The sequence below is a fragment of the Nyctibius grandis genome, chromosome 3 (genome assembly GCF_013368605.1).
Source record: "Nyctibius grandis isolate bNycGra1 chromosome 3, bNycGra1.pri, whole genome shotgun sequence".
NCBI classification, from domain to species: Eukaryota; Metazoa; Chordata; class Aves; order Nyctibiiformes; family Nyctibiidae; genus Nyctibius; species Nyctibius grandis.
The window spans coordinates 8,286,717-8,314,286 of NC_090660.1; the positions used below are offsets into that span (position 1 = coordinate 8,286,717).

At 37.9% G+C, this 27,570-nt stretch overlaps 1 protein-coding gene across 3 annotated transcripts in view; it reads right to left on the reverse strand.

Annotated features, from left to right (window-relative positions):
• CDKAL1 (CDK5 regulatory subunit associated protein 1 like 1) overlaps positions 1-27,570 on the reverse strand; it is a 426,323-nt gene that overhangs the window by 142,522 nt on the left and 256,231 nt on the right. For all 3 annotated transcript variants that reach the window (XM_068396772.1, XM_068396773.1, XM_068396774.1), the window contains one exon: positions 14,474-14,640. In XM_068396772.1, coding sequence (XP_068252873.1) covers positions 14,474-14,640 — 167 coding nt within the window. The remainder of the gene's footprint in view (positions 1-14,473; positions 14,641-27,570) is intronic.

Consider the following 27,570-nt stretch of genomic DNA (forward strand, 5'->3'; position numbering starts at 1 on the left):
CTTTTAAGCTTTAGAAAATACTGTAAACGTAGTTTGTATGAAGCATCCTAGGAGTCATCTGTGATTGTTTTGCTCATCAGAAATAAAATAGGTTTCTAAATATAAGAAATGGCAAAAGGGCTGGAACCTAAGCTACGTACCACAAGCCTATTATTCTGCTTATCTCTTAGTTCAAAGCATCTAGTTCAATCTTCAAAAACAGATTTATAAGAAACCAACAAAAGCCAAGTTTCATAACATGTTTCTGAATCTGCTAAGTTCTTAAAAATAACTCACCCTACAACATAAAGAAAAAATTAATTCTCACTCCTCTCAAATTTGGCATCTTCTGAATAACAGTCTCTTCAATGTGTGATCACTTTGTGAATTCTTTTTGAAGGTAATAAACTATTTATTAGAACTTCTATCTACAAAAGTGTTATTTTACTGTAGCTTTTGTTAGGCTGAGAATCACTTGATAGAAAAAAACCAGATTTCTATCCCAAACAAAGACAGGGAATATTACGTTTAGAAATTCAAGATTTTGTTCTTTCCCCTTCGCATTCATACTAAACAACACTTAACATTTTTTAAGTGTTGCTTTTTAACCTTGAAATAGGGATTGACTCTTTCCATAATAGCAGCTACTTTTAAATTGTGTACAAAACTAGCCACACATTGCAGGCCAGCAGGAACCAATAAAAAAAAAGCTTAACTACCTTGTATTTACCTGTGTTAAAGACACCATACATAGTAAAGAATGAGAAGCCTCCTTGTTTTACCACGAAGTTTTGGTTTTTAAAGTCACAAGTGAGGAAATTCTCTACTTATGTGGAAATGTTGATTTCATTTGTCTTCCTCTCTTCTTTGCCTTAAAAAATGAAAATTTTGCTGCAAAGTATGAAAAGTGAAAACCAAATCCTAAAATCTAAAAAGTGTTTTCCTATCTAGAGGATCTCAAAAAAACACCCAATCAACCCCAAACTCACTAGTGGCTTATCTTCTGGTAACGTGCAGAATCCTGCTGGTCTCACATTTGATCTACTTCAGTGGGCTGTGGCCTAGAGGGAGCTTTCAGCTACACTTCCTCTAAGAGGAACTAAACAGATAGCGTTCAGCAGCCACAGTTAAACAATACTCTAGTCAGAACTGCTTCTTCTAGTTATTTCCCCATCTAAAAAAAAGAAATCATACGGCTTCTGTAATCACTGTTGTCGATATCTTTCATGATTAAGAATACAACTGCTGTCATTTAAAGTCATTTCCCTTGGTTCTGTACTAATAGGACACAAAATGCCTGGCATTAATTACCTGAACTTTTCAACTGTCACTACAGGTCCCTGTATGCAGTAAGAGCCATGAAGGTAAGCTCAAAAACATTACTGGTAATTCCACTGCATCATTTTGTTTTATGAAGATGCACATTAGTCCCTCAATATCAAAGAACATGCATTCTTTAGAAAGTAAATTGCTTGTCATACGTATCAGAAATGCACGTACTACACATGTACCTGTAAACCCTAATACAGCCTCGCTATTGTGGTCACAGGTTTCAGGTATGTTCTGGACACTCAAAGCTCCTTCTAGAGAAGAGGAGGTTGCAAACAACTCTTTCTACTGTGAAGCCCTTTATTTGCTAATTTTCTGTATCTACAGCTACACAAATATGCTGCATGTGCTTTAAGCACTGAAGTCCTATTGAGTATATTCCTCTATTTTCATGCAGATCTGAATCAAAGGCCCTACTAATAAATTGGTTTCCCACCAGGCACTTCAGGATCATAACTATTAACTTGGTGAATTTAGCAGAACAAAAATTATTAACACAAACCAAACACAAGACAGAAATAACTGATGACCTGCTGTTTCTTTATCATTCACTTTTAAGTACCGTTGGTGTTCTTAAATTTACGTCAGAGTGAGCAGTTCATAAGGAAACAGAATTATGAACTAAACAAAAGTTTTGCACGATTACATCAGAAATCTGGACAAATCAATCTTCCAAACTTCATAAGTGTTCAGATATAAATATCACATTCTAACCCAGAGCTTTAAGGTAAGATTGTTCCAGTCTTGCCTTTTATCCTCCCTACACCTAAAACTACACTGAAGTGCTTTACCACACATGTTTGATTCAATTACAGCTACACGCTGAACAGTCATACTTAGTCAATGCTGACAGATTTTCCCACACCACAGATTGTACACAGAATACTAGATTTCATCACTTAATAAAACTATTAGTTAATATCCCAGAGAGAACTTGAAGTGCATCATGGGCTCATGCATAATTGTACTTTACAGTGTCTCAACATTCTAAGCTTAACATCTGTTTCCTGTTCTTTTTTAATAAATATATATCCAATTTCTTTTACAAAGTGCTTTGCATTACTAGATATAATTACATATTTCAGTTAGAAGGAAAAATGCAACAGAGACTTTTATTTCCATCTGCAAACAATAAAGGAACAACTTTTTCAAATTATAGGACTGTGAAAGAAAGTTTCTGTCTTTAATCACCACTGAAACAGCTGATTGCCTCTTCCCCCTATCCCCTGGAATCTAGTCATATGTCTATGAAGGGAAGCACTACACAAAAATGACATTTCATGTAGGAACAAAAAGGTCAAAAAGTAGCACAATTCATTTGAAGCTGACTTCACAAAAAATAAGTCATCTACATTTGGAATCTAACAATATATGTGAAATATCCTTTAGGATACTGATCACATAGGAAATCATTTTTTCCAGTTCTTAGCAGCTGGAGTACATCAGAACACAAGGCACATTGCCAGGAAGATTTTTATCTAGTCAGTATATTTTATCCCAGCAAATACAACACACAGATTTAACCACCTGACCAGAAAATCAGTCCTTCTGTTTGTAACGACACCACGCGCAACCATAGAGAATCAGAGACGATAAACATCAATATCTGTGCATCTTTACGTCAGTACCAGCAAGCTGTTCAGACAGTGATTCTTTTCCCTAACCTGAAGTAGGTAAAAATCCAGTATTTGAATTCTGCCTCATGTTTGAGTCACAATGATCAGAATAACTTGTTTCCTAGCAAAAGCATCTTGTCCTCTGCCAGCAGCGAAGCCCAAAGAAACCCTCATCCATATGGAAACATGACAAAATGGCACTCCCTCAAAAATTCTGCCCCTTATGGCAGATGTTAGTTCGGGATATGTCACGAGGGGTGTCTGCTGACTGTTGTCTTGCAGAAGCCCAGTGATGCCACCACCAGCACGGTCTGGACAAAAATCAAGTGGCTGTGGTCCATTTTATAAATTCCTCTGCTGTAGTACAGATCAGGAACAGATGTGATCCAGTGATGCAGGCATGGCAACAATGACACAGTATGATCGAGTCTGGAAAGCCCGTACCAGTTTTGTTAAGACTAATGAACAAGGAACCTTCACGTCCCCTCCCTGCCCCTCATGACTAATGGGGCTGTAAAAAGCTAAGAACATGTAGGATGTATAATCACACACCTCCCCAAGGACACTGGTTGGAAGGCAATGCCTCCCCCTCATCTGTATATGAAGTGGAGCAGATATAATGAAGCCGTATGATGGACAAGCTTAGCGGCAACCCCTACCCCATGTAATATGGCATGACTTATGCCCAGGTCTTTATCCTTCATTACAATAAAGGGAGGTCACACTGGAGCAGTTAGAAGCCCACATAACTCTGACCAATGTAATTTGAACCTCAAAATAAAATCTTTGGGTTGCCAGATGTAGGACAAAAATCTGTTTTGTCATATGGGAAAAATGCCTTCTGCATTACCAAACAAAAAACTGGCATTAGCTCAGGCCACCCTTAGAAGTAGATATAAACCAGACTGCAAGCTGTGATTTGCTGATAGGAGAACGAGACGTGATAGCCATACGCCTGGCCCTAGCTTTTCCCAGCTGTTCTCCTAGGTGTGGGATCTCTCTATTGCTTCCAACCTCACAAAACAGACAACCCTAGCTAGCTATTTTTTCTCCCTCGTGGCTACACATTAAGCCTAATCTCTTAAAAACCAAACCAAGCCAAACGAAAACCGTCTACATGCCTTCAAAATCTTGCTACATCTTCTTTTATTAAAAATAAGGACAGACTAACAGGAGTTCTTGCAAAAAAGTGACATTCATATAATACTACAATATAATACTGTATTTCAGAGTTCAAAGCTTCAGCTGAGGTTTGCTGCATCTCTTCCCATGAGTCAGTGTACAAACAAGGGAACACCCAGAACCAAATACTAGCTACCTTGATTTTTACTTTTAAACACAGAAATATCAAGAACTCTCCTATTTAATTTATAAGTACAGATGTTTCTCTCCCAGATATGACTCTTAACCTGGATATAAATGGTATCCTAAAGAACGGAAAGAGCCTCTGCAGAGTACCATTTTTTTGCATTTATCTGATAAAAACGGTAATTCCCAGTACAGATATCCCACCCTGGGTTGCCAAAATATTTCCTGATAAGAAAATTGGTATCCCTATCACAGCCTGCTTCCAATATTGAAGTAGGACTGACTTTACCTTGGGTAAAATGTAAAACATCAGCATCTACATTGGGTAGATGCTGATTGCTTATTACTCAAGTCCGTACGGAGCTGCGAGCCCAAGTACAACATCTGAGTCTCTGCAAGTGTGTCACCAAAACACGGCTGATTCAGTGACACATTCACCATTAATAGTACCACACTGATTTCCTCAAGGTATTGCGCACCTTCAGTTTCCACATGAACTGATGGAAGTTGTGTCATTAGAAACATGCAGTAATTTAGGGCATGTTCAGTGCTTCCAAAGATGAAAACTGTTACGGTTGCTGCTGTAGCCATCGTTACAATCCTAAAGAGACTTTGTGGAGCTTCAGAGTGCTGTTTGTCCAGTTTCAATAAATAGATTCACTTTAAGGTAAAATGTACATTTTATTAACTGGTAGAGTGATGGCTTAATGACTTAAAGCCATCCAAACAAGTAGCTAATCCTAATTCCTTGTGAAATGACCAATTCTGATGTGCAAGAAAATACACACCTTTTCATTTTCTCCATGGTGCTGCTCTCCAATCTCTCATCATTAAGTACTCCTCAAATGAAATCTTTTTTTCCAGAAGTAAATTAATACTCATCTTTGCAGTATGTATTAGAAACACATATTGAGAAGTTCCCCAAAAAGGTGATTTATTGCAACAGGAGGCTGCTACTTTAACTAACTCTCTGTCTCAATCATATTTTATGCTAATAAAACCTCGAAAAATGAATTAAAGCATAGAGAAGCACACACTTATAACAGGCGAGTAGGACTGTCACACTACCTTTTTTATCTTTAGAAATCTGGATGAGTGAAATGGATTGCTAGTTTCATCCATACTATGCATTTGTTCACCACCTCAAAAATGAAAATCCCATATGATATAAAAGAATCGATGGTTTCTGCTCAGAAGTCACAGAATGAATGGCACATCCTGTTAGAGTTCAGCTGCACTGAGACGGACCAGTGCCAGGAAGCCTCCCTATTGTTTCCCTCTATTTCAAACAAGCAAGTACAATACCTAAAATAGCATCTGCTTTAGCAGGTTACAGTGGAAGGAAAATCTGGAAGGTTTTAATCAAAACCTAAACCTTTAGGTAAGTGCAACCACTTTCTTTCTTTTGTAGATATCCAATTCACTGAGATAAATTTCATAGCGAAACACAATAAAAATACTCAAAAACATAATTACAAGTTTGATTTCATAGAATTTACACTCTTCAGTAGCTCTTGCACATTTAACATAACTAAACTAATTGAATTCAAAGACTGGGTAGAAGAGATTTCATGTCTTTTCCTCAATTCACAATGTTAGAGAAACCCAAAGCCAATATTACGTGCAGTTTTATTAAACTTTCTAAAACACATTATATTTCCTTTTTCTCATTTTTGAAGACTAATCACGTCAAAAAAAAAATCAAACTTTTTTTTAACAAATGCCAAAGCCTAATGAAGCAAGCAGTCTTACTGAAGATTATGTAGATGATGTTGCAAAGCACAGGGAACGTGACAGCTCATCTATCAAAGAAAACAAAGGGGTTTATGCTTCTAAACTAAATAGAAGCTTTTGGAACAGCATAGAGAGTAGTTGGTAGAACTTTACTTATTATAATATAAATAACTGGAAAGTGAGATCTTATTTGTTTTTTCATGAAGGCAGAAATATTAACAGAAGATGGCACAGCTTGTTATGCAAGCTATAGATTTGACAATAGCTTCTACTCCAATGCCTTGAAGCACATGGCAACTGCTAAAATGCCCACTTTATTTAGTAAAAACGCAGTTTCCTTCTTTTACTAAACCGCTCAATTAATGGTGATTTTTATTTCTGCTAGTAATCTACCAATGAGGTAAGCCACAGCTCCAAAGGTCTGCTGGAATGAGACATACTGTAAGTAATTGACAGACAACCTGACACTCAACACAAGATTGAGAGTGGCTCTGTCTGCATTTAAATACTCTTCATTCTTGTGATATCTAACAAGCAAGAGAAACATTCATATGAGCAAATCATAATTAAGGCACAGTTAACATGCACAGCTTTAACTGGTCAAGCAACGTGCTACTTAATGTTAACCCCTTTTTGCAACATCAGTTTTTATGCACAGATTATTAAATACAGCAGACCACTAGACGAATGCATAAAATATTCTGTCTTGATGAAGAACTGAACCTTGCATAAATAAAAGCAGTTCTTTCTCTGTGTTTCTCAAAGCATTTTTTCTACTAGTGTTACAAAGAACAGGAGCTTCATTCTCAGCACCACAAATATTCTCTTCTACATTATCTGGAAGCAAACCTCTGTTGTTCATCAAAGTTTCCAATACAATAACCTTGGTGAGGTTTTTAAGAACATCCAGGATTCACAAATACAATGTAAAACCTTCGAGAAGAGTAAGATGGGTTCTTATTTTGACATTTATTAAGCCAAATCGTATTCCACCAGCTGGCAGCAAACACGTCACCAAGCACTTATGGACGTTAGAACCTAATGAGTCTGAGATCTTAAAACTCTAGATTAGAGAAAGTGGTGTAACAAACTGTATCTCAAAGCACAGCGGAGATTCATCCCTTTCCTAACCCCATAATATCCAAACACAGATTCACTCTGGGGTGAGTTCACCACTTAAAAAGTTCCCAAGACACTATGTCTTAAGGAGTAATTTCAAGGAAACGTGCTATACTTGGAAACCCCAAAGACAAAGAACACTTTAAGAGGAAGAACAGGAGAGAGAGAGTGTTTTAGTACTAAAAACACAAAAAGCTGGACTAACACAGAGTAAGCAAAGATGCACACACAGCCTTCATAGGACAAATAAGCATTTAACATAATATCAAAGGAAAGAGTAAGCATCCTTCCCTGCTTTTTTTTTTTCTCAGTTGTCCCTTCTCCTCCTCTCCTTAGTATCTGAGATTCCTTTCAATTTTACTGCGAGCAAGACACACACAGTTTGCCCAGAGACAACTACCTAATTACAGCAAGGGAAAGTTGCATGGTCCACCAACTACAAAACACTACAAAACTCACAGTAATAAAAGGTCAGGGGCTTCACTATTCATTTATTTAAATGTATGCCACAGTTTTCACTTTTTCTGGTCAAACCAACAGATTTTGATTGGCACTTTCAAATGAAGCAGTCTATGAAAATGACAAAAATATTACTAGAAACAAAGCAAATAGATGCCCTAAAGGCCTTTTAATTCCTGAAATCATGCTGCCCTTCATTCGCTGATGAAGAGTGTGTGCATATTATTCCCTTTAAAGACGCATTTCAAACCAGCTTACGCTCTAGCTTATTCAAAACTTGAGCTTCTGCACAATGCTCAAAAACATTCAGTGCACTCAGAGGAAAAAAGAACAATATGGAAAAAAGAAAAGTGAATTAGTAATTTTACTGTAATACGTATCTATCTGCTGTGTCAGGGCCCATTTGAGGAAGCCATCTGTAGGGTATCAGCTTCAATGAGGTTAAGGAGCATAAACACTGAGCTGACATGAAAAATCAAAGCAAAAGAGCAAAGAAATACTACTGCGACTTGTGGTACAGTACACTTGGCACTCCTTATGCATTTAAAGACACTGCCACCATGCAGACTCCATCTCAATGGTTGGTATATCACTCAAATGTCCTGAATTAATAACGGAGATAAAGCCCACAGATGGCATATAGTATGGTTTGAGACAGACTCATTTTGACAGGTGACAAAGACGACTACTCATCTAGTCATGTGAAATTAAGCACTTACGGGAATGGCAGGTGTGAACTGCCTCCTTTATACAGATTTGGAAGCGTCCCATCACTCACAGAAAGTGCTGTACTAAAATCCCAGACAACTCTGGAAGCACAGTTAAGTGTTACATCCGCAAGGGAGGTAAGCTAAGGCTGAGATGCGAGCCCCTGCCCTTTTACAGTCTGAATGATACGCATTCCCTTTCGATCTGGACAGAGCCCCGGATACTGAACAAGAAAATGAAGTTAAAAACCTAAAGAAAAGTGAAATACATTCAAGGCAAAAATTAGTCTCTAGCACTATGCTGCTAACAATTCATTTCAATGTGCTACACATTTGGCCTCATTTTTGACTTTTCGGACTAACTCCCGTTCACCATTTATCTACTACTACTGTTTGAATGGATTTTTCCTAATCATCCCTCCCTATCAGCCACTGCAAGTCAGTGCACTGGCTAGAGCACTAGCCAGTAACTCCATAATACGATTGCAGTATAAATGCCTGGAGGTTACTTCTAAAGCAGGGTGTATACCTGATGTCAGTTTTGGTACACGTTGATTGTACAGGTCAGTACCATCTTTGCCATCTGGCAGTCTGTGTAACTCGAACAGTAGCTCTATGCAAATAAAGATGGGTAAGAGTACGCAAGGTAACTGTAACGTGTGTGCATTCTTTGCAGGTTTTGCTAGGACTATAAAAGGGATCCTAATATTAACCTTTTCCTTCACCTTTAACTTTTTATAAAATAAAAAAAATTCCAAGCTAAAACATTTTTCCCTGACCAAAGTTCACGTCTGTTTACTAAAATTTTCTGCCACATAGATAAAAACCCAAGTTTTCCTCAACGCCACATGGCATCAACATATGAAGAGAGGACAGTCACTGGATAAGGGCACATATCTCAAAATCTCCGTTTGAGACCAAGCTTCAAAATAAGCAAGCTATAAGCTTCCTGATGTATACATTCAAACGCACTGCTAAGACTGTGGGAGAGCACTTATCAAAACACAATACTATCTCCATTGTTTGGCCAGATTTTCTCCAAGAGAAAAAGTCAGGATGTCTTCTGCAGCTAAACTGCAACCACCACTTCTTCCTCAATCTTAGAACCACAATCAAGAGAAACAATATTGGGGTCTCAGATCCTTCAGGTTTTTTTAAACACACCAAATAACCCTCTCTATCATACCAACAAGCCTCACGCAGGAGAAGTCATACTAGCATTGGTTGTGTTCACGTTCATGTGCTGTGAAAGCAGCAGTGAAAATGTGAAGTGCAATTTCCCACGCTTCCTTCCCAGCCATGGGTTTGTTCAGTCTGCAGGGTGACTTTGGGGTGGGCAAAATAAATTCACTTCTGAGGAAATCGGAGCAGTGGCCATACTCCAGGTTCACAGTGAATGTGCTCCATGCCCTTGGTGGGAACAGAGGGATTCAAACCAACAATCTGTTGTTGAAATAGCTTTGGACCATGGGTAATGGGAAAGTTTGGTTAAGGGGATTAGATTTATTTTGAAGTAAAGACTCCAAAATGCAGATAATGTAGATATAGCAGCTTCACTACCAAATTCTACTATTTCCTGATCTGCTCTTATTGCTCCCTACTACTTGCTAATGTAAGTGCAGGCGTCATCTGCAGCTGAAGAAAGCAGCAGATAAAAAAATGAGTATTTTAGATTATATCCTGAATAATTGTGATAACCGCTCTTTTTCTAATTACTTAGCTCAGTATGTAGCATATCAAAAAGTGTTTAATATTTTGCATGACTCTAAAACACTGCATGGTTCCAAATAACACTTTCTTTACAAACGAGAAGGCCCAGCGGAACGCAGAATTTATCATTTGAAAACATATGGTTGCTTCTCATCCCAAAACTGTTCATGCTACACGCATCTGTAAGTACATAAGGCACTATGACCACTATATTTACTGAATAAAAACCTAAAAGTACTAAATTGTCAGACCGTAGCACACAAGTATGATGATGATTTTCATGAGGTTAACTGCCTCCCCTGAAATGACAAACACCTTCAAGGACAGAATGGCATTTACCTGACTAGTATCTGAAGGCACTGGGTCTGCTTGGTATTTTATATCATATGAAAACTTAAACTGACTCCCTACCTATAATAAACCTGAGTTTGAATGACCACTGGCCCATGCCCCCAAATCTACCAAGCCTTCCAGCATGAGAGCCTCGAGGCCAGTTACAAGCACCCGCAGCTTTCCTTTGCCCCCTCTAGTCCCACCACTCCTGACCCATCCTCCACCTCCTCCTCCTCCCCTTGTGCTGGCCTCCAGCATCAGCCAAACAGCAGAGCTGTTAGCTGGCACTTCTCAGAGGATACTAAGAGACTGATTCCCAGATAACAGAAACAGATGAAACACTCCTGAGATGAGTGGCATTTTCTGTTCCTCCATTTTTATTTCCAGGGAACCTGCGAGTGTGGGCACTATACTAATGAGGCAAAAAACTCATAGGGCCAAAGCTGATCCACAGACCTGGGCGCACAGTTCAAAGGAAACATTGCTGACAGCTGAAACAGATCTCTGGTCATAATCCCATCCACTGTACACTTTCTAAGCAGACAGTATCTCAGAGTCTGTTTATGAAATATTTTTTCTGAGGAAAAAATAAGAACCTGCAATTACTTTTTGGCACTTGCAAATAAATTTCCATCTATAAGCAGTTCATCAAACACCTTATCAAAAAGTGAACTAAGTATCTTTTAATGAAGGAGAAAGGTATTGTACCTATATACAGAAAATATATGAATGAAAAAGTCATGTTATTGGATAATAATAATAAAAAGTCATATCAGTGGATACAATCTATTTTCCTGAAAACCATCAAGACACTAACTAACATATAACTGAAGTACCTCATGTCTAGCTACATCTTAAAGATCCACCTGAGCAACACAAACAATATAGGCTGGGCATATTTTAAAGGACTGAGGTGTGGGGCAAGGGGAGCAAAACCCAACACTCAAGCTTCCTCCCCTCTGTGGATAACTCCACATGCTGCTAGAACAGTATGTTCAACTTACGCTTCAACTTTTAAATATTTAAATTTACATTTTTAAATTTTTAGTCCTTTATTCAGTCATATTATTCATAGGTGCAACTTTTTCCACCTTCATTGAGGACATTAGCATCGTCATCGTGGTCCGAGGAATTCTTTGCTTCTACTGCAGCTGCGCCATCTACAACTCATGGTATTAATCTGCACATCCCTTTTTATTTCCAACCTCCTCCCATTCTGACACTTGAAAGGTACAGAAATTCCAGCAAAGAGTAAAAGAAACCCATGAATTCCAAGCACACCGTTAAGCCAATGACTTGAAGCGTAGAATGATCAGAGATTTTGATGGCTATTTGAAGGAAAACAGGAATTTGTGACATGTTTTAAAAACTCATATTTAAGTACAAAACCAGTTCTAATGATAGAGGAGTTAAAGCAATAGTACAAACAGTATTTAAAAAATGTACATAATGTCTTTGGAAACTGGAATTTTTAAAACATTTAACTTAAAACTGAGTGTTATTGGAGAAAACAAATGTATTTATATAAACTTTGTTATTAGCTTTGGAGGTTACAAGAATAAGACAGACGTAAAACTGGCCAAACCTTTTACCTGCAGGTAAGCTCCAATAAATATGGCAAAAACTGTAAATGCATCAAAATCATCGCTTTTAGGCTGAGTCTCCAGGGAAGCTCTGTCAAGATCTTAAAATTAATTTATGCTTTTACATGACTGCTGTTGCTCTATGCCACTTATCAGACGTGTTCATTACTAAATCAAAATAAAACATTGCCTAGCAGTTGCATATGTACAGTTGTATGCAATTGCTGAAAATTTCTGATTTTTAAGAGAGATACATGATTGGAACAACTTTCTGCTTTTCATTGGATATAAAAAGTGATACACGATTAGTACATTTTCCCACGTAAATTTTTTCACAGAAAGCCAAACATCATCCTAATTAGCAATATGACTTCTAACAAAATAAATTAATAAAATGCAGTACCTTTTAAACCAATTAACGAAGATGTTTGCAACCAATAACACAGCTTCATACCTTTCTTAGGAGATAACAGAACTACATCTGGATTTTATCCTAATCAACTGACATGAAGGTTAATCAACTTCTCGTTTCATTTATTTTGTTTTTTAAACAAATCACAGTTTTACCCTTTCCTCAAACGAAAGTTAAAAGCACATTCCCCATAAAAAGTTTATTTTGTCTGGTGAGAATGTATACAGGAGACTGCCAGCATTCCCTAGTGATCTTTCAGATATAAGCCTGGTAAGCTTGAAAGAAGGGACTAGACAAAAATGCAGACAGTAAAAAAAATTTACAAATTTAGTTTGACAAAACATCAAAATTACTTCACCGAATTACAAGCTCAGAAAGTTTTGGTCATACATAAGATGTGATTAAATAATCCTTAAAAAACACCATGTAAACTGGAAATTTTATGAAACATTGAAGAGGACAAGCAATAGTAGACGTTGCTATTGTACAAAAAGGCTGGTGTATACATAACGCGTGTTCCACACAGCAACATTCAAGATACACTTTTTCATTATGCTTTCATGAATTCCTCTCGCTCTGCAATCGTACTTAAAGATCCATTTTTTAAAGAGATTAGAGTACTCTTCCTGAATATGAGTCAGGTCAAAGGGAGTCCTACCTAGAGGACTTTCTAGAAAATTTATAAATAGGAAGATCAGAAATCATAAATCAAAACCATTCACAGACTTGTGACATGCTCACACTCACTAAGATGGCTACTGACTGAAGGAAAGCAATATACTTTCCAGCTTCCTCAGACTATATCAAACTAAGACTACTACAGTGTCCCTTAGCTGGGCAGAGCAGCTTCTTATTCCCAGCAACTAATTTTAAGAAAAGAAAAAAACAAGCCACCTCAGAGTATTCACGAGATGAACAGCAATGACAAAAGCAGCAGTCTGTGCCAAAACACTTTTAATAATGCGAGTTAAAAATGAAAGCAAAGACACTAGCTGTGAAAACTGCTAAAGTCTTGATTTGCTTTTGTACAAGACGCTGAAAAATGTTAAAAGAAGAAAAACTTGTGACAGATATGAGAGTTCGAGCCAGAATGCAAAGCTCTAAGAAACACAACCAAAAACTTCCTGAAGATTTCTTTTCAGTGAGTTGTTGAGACTATCTTAGTGGAGCATATGCTAAACCAAAGAATAAAATAACAGCCTCAGAAATTTCTTGCAGTTTCCTGCAGCTTGTATTCTTAGCTGGTGAAGTGAAAAACTGCTTATTCCTATCAAGATGAAATTTCTCTAGCCCATGCACTTCAGTAGGAAAAGGTGCAGTTATGGCACTCTGGTTAGAGAAGACTGTCTTTGACATCTTGAGAAAAAGTAAGTGCAACTATTAATTCTATAATATCTTTGGGAAAGCAGCATGGACACCAGCTACTTATCTGCATATTGCTGATGCCCATGGTTACAAAATTTACCTTAAGCTATACCCTTCTTCCCTGCTTTTTCTTCCTCTTTAAAATCAGATTCTTTCTAAAAAAGTTCCTGTGAATTTCAATGAACACATTTGGTGACAGAATTCAACCAAGCCAATCTATCTTTGAGACAAAACTCTGACTTCCTGCTTTACATACACAGGATATTATTTTAAATTGTTGGACACTGTTGCTTCTAATCTCATCGAACTACTTTGTTACAATTTTTTTTAACACAGATATACACTTAGAATTTACATTTCTTATCATGCTCTACACACTCTCAAAATAGCATTTGACATAGGATAATGAATATGTCACTGAGTGAGAGCAGCATATAGTGTTTCTGGATATATTTGTCTGAGGTGTAGCAAGAAGACAAATTCAATCCCATAGTCCATTGCCTGCTAATGACATTTCCTTTAGTTCTTGAAAACACCAGACATACACACAAATGCAACATCGCTATAATAAAGCTCTACAGGTCAGAGACCTCAGTAATATTACCATTTTAAAATGATTTCAATATCCTATTATCTCAATAATTTGCTGTGTCAGGCAAATAGCTTAACACTATTAGTCTGATTCTATAAATTTACTTGAAGTCCATAATTTTTTTTAAGCTACTGCTTAAAATGAAACGCACTATACACAAGGTTCCACGCTGACTCACTCAATGAATGTCTATGCCAGCACATAAATGATTCTCTTTTCTTCCTTACCTCCAGATGCTCTAAAATATAGGGAGGGTTTGTCATGCCAAGCCTCAGCATAGCTCCCTCAGGAATAGCTTCAACCAGCTTCCACAGAAGCGTAGGGAGATCTGTGCCAATGTCTCTGCCATAAGCCCCTGTGTCTTCACTGGTCAGCCATATCTCACAAACACCCTCTGTGAATAAAAGAAAGAGATAATTAACAAATCTGGTTTAGAGCTGTTTATTTTATCATACAGCTGCTCACTCTTTTTAATGCAGTATTTCACAAGGCTATTATGCAGCCAGGCTGGGTATTCAATTGCAAGGGGGAGGGAAGGAGGAGGAAGGCTTATCCCATGGGTAGCAGTGGGTTATTAAGTTCATTTTATGAGCACAAGAGTGCTACAACAATGCTGTAAATTATCATTGCTGTGGAGTGATTAACATTCATAGCCAATGACTAATTCTGTGCTGCCTCTACAGCAAGTCAGTCAAGTCTAGGACTCTGCTCTATTTTTTGAGCCTAATTCATTAAACACTGCAAAAGTGACATTACCCAAGCAAAGAATTTGCATTAATGGTTGTTACTAGTAGTTAACTTATTAACTGGTAAGCTTCCAATACGCAAAAATAGCTCTAAAGCGCAGTGATCAACATTCCTCCTGGAATAACTATCAAAAACTTGTATTCTTTAAATGATACAATTAGCAATGCAATATTAAGGTTGTATCAAGAAGGTTAGTCACCACTGCATGACTGAATGATAGTGTTGCGAAACCTGTTTCCTGGCAGTTAATACTTTCCATCAATCAGGGCGTTAGGAGGTAGTATATTTGATTTGTATTGTAAAGATTAGTGACCCTGAACGCTGATATTTGGTAATCATATCCTCCTGCTCAAAGAGGAGAAAGACTGCACCATCCTTTAATAGTAGTTGTAAGCTATGAGGTTTCACACAGCCACTTCTAGCAGTCTGCCCAGCTTCCATCCTTTTTGCAATGCAATCTATCTCCCCCTCCTCACCACCCCAAAGCAAGAAATAAGCCATCGAAAACACGGCGGCCACGAGGAAGACTCATGTGATTCCCAGTGAGATAAGATACCATTAACTCAGTGAAGAGCTAAATTTCTAATATTGATGATGAACCAGTAAAGAAAACATCCAGACATGAGAAGGTGCATAATTCATTAAAGCACTCTTTGGACCAGCAGAGAATGTATCACAAAATGCAAATGTTTGTATTACAAATATATACTTAAGACGAGGAAAACATAAACAGGTACACAGGCTTTAATCACATAAAAAGAAATAAAACTAGAGAACCAGAACTTTTACAAAAATGTAAACTCAAGACTGCCACTCCAACTCACAGTATAACAGTAAAGGCGGACAGCAGGCTATGCAGAGCATCAAAGTTAATTCTGTTTGTTCAGAAAGATTTTCAAGGTCATTTATTATTTAGAACTAAAAATACTTAAAAATTAAAGGTAAAATCAAGAAACTTATCACTTCTTAAGTTTTGCTTCAGAAATAACTCAGTGAGAGAGACATATAATTCTGTTCTTGTAAGAAGTCTGGTGGAAAGTATTCTTCAAGTACTGCTCTTCAGTTATCCAGCTTGCAGTCACAACTTTGTAGTCACACTGAAACCGAGCTCCCCTGTGCCTGATCAGATACGCAGAATTTGCTAGCAGTATACAATGACACCTTGGATTCCACTGCAGTTGCTAACATTCTCGGAATTCATCTCACTACAGGCAGTACCCACACTATGAAATATACTCTGGGGCTTGCCTGAGATACAGAAAAAAAGAAGTGAATGATATATCAGTTACATTTTAAAAATAAGAGAAACATAAAGGACCTAAATGATGACCAATGTCCTGTTGTTTTTTTTTAATATCAGACTCCAATACCCATTAGAACACTGCAAACCAAAGTAATTTCCTTGCTGAGTTTCTACTGAGACAGAGTAATCCTCATTTTTAAGCTTTCAATCTAACTGTTTGCATGGGTTTTGGGTTTGGTTGTGTTTTTTCTTTTTTCATGAAAATGGCTGATGGAATACTGCCTCACAGTTACCAGATGAACGTTGAGGAAAAAAAAAATAAATCATGGGCTAGGAATGGAAATAACATTCCCGTGGAAAACAACAGTGAGCTTTTAAAGCTGCATAGGTGGGGACCATTAGCCCCCTGGTGGGCTGGAACTTCAAATTAAATCACAAGAGGAAGCAGCTGTAATAGTAAATCAGCAACAACAGGAATAACTGTCTCATCTGCTCTCCGATCAGGGTGTCGAACAACAAGCAATGGGAATAATTCATGCTGGGAGAGCCAAGGATGTAGTCTTAAGGGGGTCGGAGGGGGCAGGGACAGACACCTGTATTTTAGGAGAAAGTTCATGTCCCAGTTTCAGGCTGACAAAATGGATCTTCAAATACTGAAAGCTGCTCTGAGTGCTAAGTATTTGCAAGTAGGGTAAATCAACTTCGTACACAACTGTGTGTGGTTGAGGTTTGGTGCCAGCTGCTGTTAGGCTGTTTACGCTGGTCCTTTGCATCCTGAGTGTAGGAGTCTGAACTTATACTGGGTAAGAGGAGAAAACACAGACCTCTCAAACGGTATTAATGAAGTGAACCAACACTTCCTATTCTCACTCAATCCTCCTCCCCTCCAAACTCCAGCCCTGTGCAGGAGCCCATTTAAATCCACTGGCTAATCACATACAGTATTTTTTCCTTTCTTTTGCAGTGAACCTCACCAGATCATTCACCGTTCTGTTGCTGTGTAATGTGGTGCTAATAAAAGCAAGCTGATTTTGTAAACAAGAAAATTGATCCAAACTGCAGAGTTTGGATGTGCAAACTCAGAGTATTTGTTACGATATTAAGGCCAATTATCATTATATTCAAGTAATTACAAGTCCGCCTTTGGTCACAGCTCATAGTTTATTTCTCACTCTGCCATCACTACCCAGCACAAAAGAGTAACCTCAACAGCTGGCTTCTGATCTCTGCTCTGCTGTAACTGGAGATGACTGAGACTGAAAAATGTCAGAAAAAGGTTCCAAGTAAATGAAGGAGGTTCTGAGCCCATTCCTTCTCCAATGTCTCAATATAAAGAATACTCATTGCAGATTATCTGACATGGGTTTTAACTTCATTTGTGTGGGGTCGTCTAAACAATCCTTGTCATAAAGAAGACAAGAAATCCTACAGTTTTTCACTGTTATGAGATACATGCATTTCTGTTTTAGAGACCACTTGAAATGATTCATTTCTTTTATAAAAAAACTCTATCATTTTTTACTTTGTTTTATTTTCATGCCACTATTGTAAACACTGTTTTCAGCGGTAGCACACATCTTTTAAATTGAAGGGAAATCTACTCCATCTGAAAAATTAATTTACTCCAATCTACAAAAACGTCTAAAGATGTTAAAATATCAGACACTAATCCTGCTGAAATTCTTCTATTTGTTAACCTGCTGTACTTTGTACAAATGAAATGCAATCACAAAATCCCCTTATTTTTTTCTCCTCCTTCCTTTCTTCTCATTCTTTTCTTTCCTGTGAGATTTTCTAACGGAAACAGGAGTGGCTTCTCCAGTAGCCCAGCTCTCTGCAGGCTCCCTCAGTGGGAGACCCTCAATGCTGACCTTCTCAGTAGCCCACATATGCTTATCAATAACTTCCCGACCTCCTCACTACTCCTTCTCCAACGGTGAATTCGTACAGCAGCCTGCAGTGCTGAACAGACCATAGAAATACCTCTCCCACTGCACCACAGAAACCTGAAAGACCATCTGCCACGGGGAGGTCTGACTTAAATGTTTGTCAAAAACTGCCGGCAGACTTGAGGACAACCAATCTGATGCTGCCATTCCTGATCACACCCTTAGAATTTAAAAAAAAAAAATCATAGCCAGAGCAAGAAAGACTTGGAAAAATCAGATTCACTTTAAATGTGCTCATTGTTCAGAATGAGCTTACCCTACATAAATTAATTTTCTCTTCAATTATTTGAGTTTCCCCTTATTTATTCAGCATGGATTTTACAGTCACTATTTACATACTTGATGCAGGCATGTGCTAGATTAATTTGCTGAATCAGGGCCTTAACTGAGAAACCATGAAGACTGTACATCTGTGTACACACCATATCACTGTATCAACCTGAATATAATGCAAGTTTAAAAAGAAACTGAGATTTGAAGGAATCAAATTCCTCCTATACTTCTGAAGTACTCTGCAAGCATTGATTCACCACATAAGAGTCCAGGCCTCCTCCTAGACAGCCAGCTCAACCACATGGATCACCACTGAAAGATCCCATTGCAGGGACTTCCTGAAAGAATAAATCAAACTGGGAGCAACTCACTGGTGCTAATGGACGTTTGGAAAGATTAGTTTCCAGCTCACCAAGAAATCCCTATTTGACCTGCATATACGAGAGCTTCTAGAAGAGAGAGGGATTTACACACGATCCTGTACAAACACACTCCATTCCAGACTCAAAAAGTAACTCACACCTAACTGTCACAGTTAGAAACTGCAGGATATCTGGCAAGCAGATGATGAAAAAAGTAGACTCAAAAAAAAAGACCGGTCTAGGTACAGAGCTGCTGAAAGAGGCAAGCTGTCAGGCTGTGATCTGAAGGATAAATGTTTTTTCTGTACTTTGGGAAGTGTAGGTCAGCTCGTGATTCAGCAATATATCATTCAGACGAATGCAGTACTGCAGCTCTGCTCACGACATACTACATACAACCTGGTCCCATCACAGTCTCATTTTTACTTTGAGGGATGACGCTCTAGATAAGTGTCTCATAGCCTGACTTTCTACAGAATCTTTATTATGCCCAAACATACCTCCTCTTTTCAAAACACCTATTTTTTTTTACCCTTCTGGACAGTCTTAAGGAAGTGAAAGATGACTGTCCATGCCTGTTTTCTTCATACTTGCCATGAACAGCACAAGATCTGAATGGCGTCATGAATGTTAGCTGACCTACTGGAATGCAATGCTTGGAGAAATTACTAGAGCCCCAAAACTCTTGTTAAAAGAGAAAGCCACCAAAAGGATGACCAGCTTAACTGACTCTTCGCAACACAGGAGGAAGCAATGGCTGGTTAAGTGGCCAGGAAAGTCTGTTCAGCGTTAGTGCACCTCAAAATGAGGATCGGAAAAATATTTCTCTGAATTTTCACTATTAGAGTCATAATCAATAGTTTTTAAATACCTCTTTAATAGCATAAATTGCTCTGAAGCATTGATTAGTATTACATAAAGACTGGCTACACACAGTGACTTAATTTAAAAGACTGAACAAATTACATTTTATGTGGTCATCGGGAAAGCCAAAAGATAAAGACAATTCTGTACATACAGTGAAAATTTCTTTTTGTGGGATCACAGTATAGCTTATGCTGTAAGGGACCTCTGGAGGTCATCTAATCTAATCTCCTGCTCAAATCATGTCCAGTTAGATGAGATTGCTCAGGTCCTTGTGCAGTTGTGTTTTGAATATTTCCAGGGACAGAAATAGCCCAGCCACTTTGGGCAATCTGTTCCAATATTTGACCACCCTCAGGGTAAAATATTTTTCCTTGCACCTAATTGCAAGTTCCTGTGTTCCAACTTGTCATGTTACCTCTCATCCTACCTCTGACTACAAGACAGTCCAGCTCTACCTTCTCTACAGCCTCCCATTAGTCAGTCACAGACAGCAATAAGATTTCCTCCCAGCTTTCTCTTCAAAAGCTTATTTCTTGTATGTCATGTGCTCCATCCTCCTAATCCTTTCAGCAGCCCTCTGCTGAATTGCTCCAGTACGTCAGTCAGCCTTGTCCTGGGGCACCCAAAATTGGACAGAGTGCTCTCCATGAGGTCTCACAATTTCCAAATACAAGGCACTAGTCACTCCCCCGGGCTTGCGGCAGCACTCTTGCTAATAGCGTCTAGGACGCAGCTGACAATTTCACTGCTGACTCATGCTCATCAGCTTGCCCAGAGGAACTCTGAAAGTCCGCAAAGCTGCTTTCCAGCTAGTCAACTCTCCTCATCCATACTGTAGCACAGTGTTATTTCGTCCTGGATTCAGGACATTTTACTCACCTTTGTTGAACTTCATGCAGCTACTGTCAAGTCCATTTCTCCAGACAGTTTAGGTCCCTTGGAATATTAGCCCTACCTTCCATCCAGTCAACTATTCCCCCAGTTTGGTATCATCTTCCAGATTGCTCAAAAAGCACTCGATCTCACTGTCCACAATAAAGACATGAAATACTGGCCCCAGTATCAATCCCTGGGCAACACCATTAGTAATCGCCAGCTAGACTTTATACCATAGATCACCAGCCCGTGAGCCTGGCAGTTCAGCCAATTCTTTCAGCAACCTTACCACCCACCTATCCAGTCCATATCTCACCAATCAAAGAATATTATGGGAGACTATGCTGAAAATCTAGCTAAATTCAAGGTAAAAAACCCCAAGAAAACCCAAGACAACAACAACAAAAACCAAAAACCACCCCAAACTCCAAAAATCAAAACCAAGAAAACCAACAACCCCCCTCCCCCCTAAAAAGCTCCCCAAACCAACCCATGCCAAAACACCAAAACTCCACAGCTTTCCTCCACAAAGCCAGACATCCCACCAGAAAAGTCACTCGGGCCAGACACATGATTTCCCACTGGTAAATCTATGCTAGCTGTTCCCAGTCACCCTCTTGCCCTTCATGTGCCTAGAAGTGGCTTCCAGGAGGATTTGCCCCATAGAGAATGAGGTTCAGCTGCCCTGTAGTTCCCTAGATCCCCCTTCTTGCCCTTCCTGAAGGGCAGCGTGACATTTCCCTTTTTCCAGTCACCAAGAGTCTCCCCCCGATCGTCATGACCTTTGAATGATGAGAGAGAACAGCCTCATAAAGACATCAGCCAGCACTCTCATCATACTTGGATGCCTCTCATTGCAGGATTATTTCTATTACTTCTGGATGTCGGTCTGCAGTTACAAAAACTACAGCTATGTTTTGCAAGTGCTTAGTTCAGTACAAGTCTTTAAAGCAGTTGTGGTTTCTGCTACCCACAGGATGACACATATATTAGAGTGTTTAGGAAATGAACACACTAACTTTTATGGTCTACATATTTTTGAGAATAAATGTGTTTGGGAACTAATATGAAGTGACATACAGACCAAATTACATGGAATCAGATTATTCCACCTATGTAGGATAACATACTATTTTAAAAGTAGAACACTCAACCACACCACTTCGGAAAATTCTGTTTGTCAGCGTTGTCTACTACACTTAGTAACAAAATTCAAGATATTTTTTTCGTTCTCCTTGCCACGAAGCTTAATTTAAGTAAATGTTTGCACACACAATTGATTAATGTTCTCATGTATTTATATACATGCTATACATTAGTATATATTCATTGTATGAAATTCTCAAACTATATGAAGCCATAACAGGAACTTGATTTAAAGGATCGTTTACCACAGACGTGACACAGGTACTTCCAACAAAATCCTGATCCTACAAACTAATGGAAAAAAGTTTGGGCTATATTTGCAAATTCCAAAACAGAAAAATTATTTGTGCCTTGGACCCCCTTAACTCTTCTGGCAATTGCTTTTTCAAAAGTATGAAACTTAACTTAATCTAACCAAAAGTCAAGAGATCTTTCCAAAAAATGAAACATGCTATCTCACTTACTTATATAATAGGTTATAATCGTAACTTAAATGAACTTTGATGCAAAAGAGCTCAAGAAACAGCTTGATTCTATTTCAATGAAAATGTGTTAATATTTTAAAAATGTTATGTTTTGTACATTTTTGCCCTCAAAGTGCATTCAGATTTCTTGGGTTATTTTATGTAACTTACAAAGTCAAATCAGAGCTGGACCATACTAACAAAATAACAAGCATTATCACTGCTCAATAAGAACTCTCCTTAATTAGTTTTTAAGTTACAATAAGAAAACATTCTGGTTTTGCACAAAATTAATAAACAAAAAATCCCCCCTCCAACAAAACATATGCACACACTTTCACTACCACCTTCTACATTAATTTTTAGGGTTAGTTTGGAGATTTTACCAAAACAACCACACACTGAAATGAAAAGTTCTGGCCCAGCTACCTACTTACTCTTTAGTAACACCAAGCTAACTTTAAAGTAAGGATACTCTACCATCCGCTTTATATTTAGATGTGAAGTCTGATAGGAGAATCTAATAGCCGTATGATTAGTAGTGGCTTTCCATTTTATATTCTGTGGTTATGAAAGTGGAAGCTACAAACGGATTTAATTCAAGGCTTTCCTTTTCAAAAGTCATGCATCTGAAAGATGAAACTCTTTAGAACATGGGTCCACCGAATTTGCTTAGTTATCTAAATTCATTGCATAAAAGTCTCAAAACCAGATTTTGCAACAAATGCTTCACCATCAAGGCATTTACAAAGGAACTTTACTACCTGTGACTGTTGTAGGCTTTAGCAGTTTTACAGTTTATAATAAAATGTTGTTTCTTTTGTTCACTTCTGTGACTATACTGATAAGCAAAGCAAAGTATTTTGATATGAGTATTTTGAAACAAGCAATAAGAAAGCTTGTGACAACAGTAAAAGTTTAGTTAAAATTATTCCTTCTTTCTATGGTATTAATAAACACAAAAAATAGTTAGAAATAGAGAGTTTCCAGTAAAAAGCGTGCAGCAGACAGGGCCAACTAATCATTAAATACCAAAGAGAGCATAAGAGGTTTCTCTCTCCCACAAAGCAAACCCTCGTCCTTGCTTATAAGAGAGGTCATTCTACCCCTATAGGGACCTCTGTTCCTAACAGCCCACTGCTAGAGCACAGACGAGCAGCCCTGTCTTGCTTGTTTTGCAGCTATAGTGCGTTAGCAAACGGGAGAGGAAGGGGGGGAAGGAAAGGGAACAGTATAATAGGTCACTTGCTGCTGCAAACGGCATGATAGCTAAACTTACTATGAGTCCAGTTTCATTCTGCTAGAACAAGAGAGACTCAAAAGGGTATCAAGACATTCAGGCCACAGAAGTTTGCTCAGTGCCAACACTGCAGCATTGTGCATCTTGCTTTCAAGGAGGATTAATGATACCGTACATCATGATGATAAATTGGGTTTGTAGCCAGTTTGAAGAGAAAGGGGAGGAAAGGGAAAAAAAATAGAGGGAAAAAAAAACATAGTTGAATTTAATGAGTTGGTCCTGTTTCTCAGGTTGAGAGATGAGGAAGCTGTCCTTTAAGAGAGACGTGTCTGCTTTTTCTGCTGGCCACCTGCCTATGACCCTCCTATTTCCAGGCATGTGTGTTACCTACACAAAGGTCTGTTTTGAAGGTTAACTCTTGCATAAATTACTTGCCAGCTGAAAAAAAGATAAAACTGAAATTTGTCATTCCATGTACAGATATCCTATAAGAATTAAATTGGTCTTCAGAGACAGTGGACATGTACTGCCTAAGTTAACAGAATAAAAGTCTTCTGTGTATTAATGATCAGGGATAGAATTACCTGATGTTAATCAGTTCCTTACTGAACCCAGAACATTATTCAAGAAGCAAGTTCAGTGATAGGCAATGGTACAGGCATTAAGAAAATAAAGCATAAAGGACTGGGAGACCATAGGTAACGAATTTTGCAAAAAGGGACTTAAATGCAAAGGAAAGATATTTCAGAAAACACAGACAGGTGTGAGTTTAGAGTTCTTCTGCAGTCCTGTATACAGCATACAGATATGCAGGTCCCTGAAGAGTGGAATTATTGTTCTCAGCTCTGTGCCTCACAAATACACTTTGTGAACTATTGATATGTTCGTATTGTGCTTGTACTATAAGCCAAGAGACAGTACTCGACCCTCCATCAGAAGGGTCAGTCTAGCACCCTGCAGTAATACCCTTTAGCTACTGAAAAGAAAAAGAGCAAAATTTCCATAAACTTAAAAACTGAAGAACCAAAATTTATTATTTCCATGCCTATTATCAAAACACAAATGAGAAGTCTGCTTCAAACCCTGAATTCAAAATGATGCATATGAGAAATCTTATTTATGACTTAGGAATTCATTGGGAAAGAAAAAGGTAATGTGTCGGTCATTATAACATACGCTCGCTGTTTTAAAACGAAAACACAGGCTAGTGGTCTGCTGTAGACGAAGTGTCAGATGCAAAGGGTCACACACCACACAAATTCAAGGAAATGGTCATGAGCTGTAGGCATGTTACAGGATGCAGCACTAATTAATGGAAGCTTTTTACCAAGTATCCATCTCTGTAGTGCTAATGAGTTTGGATTAATTTAAACAACATGTTTTTATGGAAACTGATTAATTCTTGGGAAGTAACATGGCATACCAAGTTTCAATCATTAAAAATATTTGTAGCCAAGCTAAATAACTCTCTGAATCTGAGTTCAGAAGGAGAATAGCTTACAAATTCTACAACAGCAGTTTGCACACAAGCTACCAGGGTGTGTCAGAGATATTTGACATGGAAACTCAACCTTCAGACAGCATTCTCTTGCCCAAATTTCTTGCATTTTCGAGAGCTGAATCCTATAGTCCTATTTCAGTCAATGTTTTTTACTACTTTTTTTTTTTTTAATAGATGAACAACAAGAGTAGAAACAAACCACATGTTGGGTATTTTGAGACGACATTTTAAAAAATACTTGAAAATTAGTTGGAAATAATTTGGGTTACAGTAAAATGTTGAAATTTTAAAATTTAATCAAAGAAAGAAGATAGCTTACGTCTGGTTTTGACTGAAAAGCTAACAAGAATTAATAAATTATCTCTGCTCTGCTACATATCCCAGGATTAGAAGAAACGCCTTTTTTAGAATGTTACATGTTCTGATCACAAAAAAAACAGAATTAAGTACTATCATAAGAGACAAATATAAAAGTGTCAAATGCTTTGTTTCACACTAACTTATGCGCCAAGATATAATAATGTAAACGTAAAACAGCAATACAGAATAAACAACTACTTTTAATTAAAAAGGTTTGTTTTGCTTTGTTTTTCAGCAATTCTTCTATATATCAGTCATCTTAATTTTCCTTGAAGTATTGAATTCTAAGGAAGAGACTGACTTTAATTACAATTATTCTTTGTATAAAGTGAGAAAACAGATCAAGAATCTAGCAAACTGCTATATCATAGAACAAAAGAAAGCAGGGAAAACAGTCAGCATGTGCAAGTCAGCATGTGCCCGTGTCAGCATGGGCAAGGCGGTTGACGAAACACAGAATGCACCTGGGGGACCCCAATTCCATAAGCCAGTAATACAGAGGGCTAATGCGTAAATACAGTTTCCAAGGATGATAAACCTCATCTAAAGTTACCTCCTCACAATAGCGCAGATAACACCATTCATTTGTTAAAAAAAATATGGCCTGTATCTGCAAGTACGCCAAATTGCTGCTGCACCTGACTATAACGGTTCAGTAGCAAGTCAACAGGTAACCTCAAAACTAGAGGTGATGCCTTTTTTTTTTTTTAAGAGAAAAACAATAATCAGGAAAACGTACATTAAAAATTAGATAGTCTACAGATAGAAATAACATCATAATCCCCTGATTTCTGTCAAAACCCTCCTCTAATGTTCTGTATTACTTACAAGATTTTCTCAAAGGGATGGTATTTTCTCTGCAACTCTAAATGGGCCAACTTGACTGAAAAGCAGAATGCCTTTATGGCGCTAGTAGTGTAGCTTCCCTAATTCTAAATCACAAAATCATTTAAGTATATCTACTGAATTCTCACTGAGTACCCAGAGCCTCTTTGGTGTGTAATCAACTTAATCTAAATTTATTTAAAGTATTTAGTGATATATTACCAAAATATATCATAATCAGAAATCAATTAAAATCTGTTGGAGATGTCCACAGGGAGGTCAAAGTGAAATCATTCAAGGGTTTTGAAGGATATTAATGTATTTTTCTGATACAGATTAATGCCCATTAAGGTCTCATTCTAAACAATAATTTACCTTTTGATGAACTTATATGTCAATATAGGAACACGAATTAAATCAGAATTAAGAGAGATGAGCTTCTATTTGGGAATTGTTATCAAAACAAGATCCAAAGTGCAATTACTGAATCTTTTCAAGACTAGAATTCAAACAAGATCCTACTCACTCAGAAAAACAGTTTATTATTCCATCTATAAAAAACCAGAGCAGATGACACTAGAAAAAAAAAACTTAAAAAAATTACTGAAATAATCTAATAATATCCCTATTTTTTAAATAGTTTTTTTTTCAAACACTTGGTAGAAGTCTACAAGTGTTGCACAAATTTACCTTTGTCTTAATTTACAATTTTCTGTAATGTGTTCCAACGCCTCTACATCCTATATTTAGCTCTGAAAGACACAATCCAGTGATATAATTTGAGGAAAACATTTATAAAGGTATTGAACTTCACAAATCTTACAACAGCTGCTCAGCTGCATTAATTGCTAGAAAGCCATCATTAGGGAAATCATGATAAAAAAATACTACACTTGCCTTAAAGACTTCTTTAGTGAGCTATCCCTAACACTAGATCACATTTCCCTTCAAACCAGGTAATTGCATTTCAAATACTACTTCTCGCACAGTGGTTCTAATGGTTGAGGAACAGTGCTGCTATTACTTGTTCGTCTGTTTCTCAAGACGGCTTTTCCGTCAGGAGCAGTTTTCATCATTTCACACAGAGTTCAGTTTCAGGAGACTCACCCAACCCGCAATGGGCATGTTGAAGCACCAGTTTATAGGTGAGGAAGGAGAGAACGTGTATTTGATTTTAGAAAGGAGAGGAGCATGGAGGGAAGGCCGGGTTCCAAAGCCTGACTGCGGTGCGTGCACATGTGCTAAGGAACACGTTGCTGTGACAGGAACACACAAAACACCACAGCAGTTAGGGCGAGTGGGGCAGTTTGCCTGGTATGGTACTCTTGCCAATGACAGTTGCTAGCCAGATGTTTCAAGGGGCACAGGAAAATCGGTTTGGAGAAGAATTCTTCCAGGGAGCAGCAGTTCAGTCCGTCTTACACAAATTCTTCACAAGTCAAGCACAAAAAGAAAAATCCTTTGACTAGCA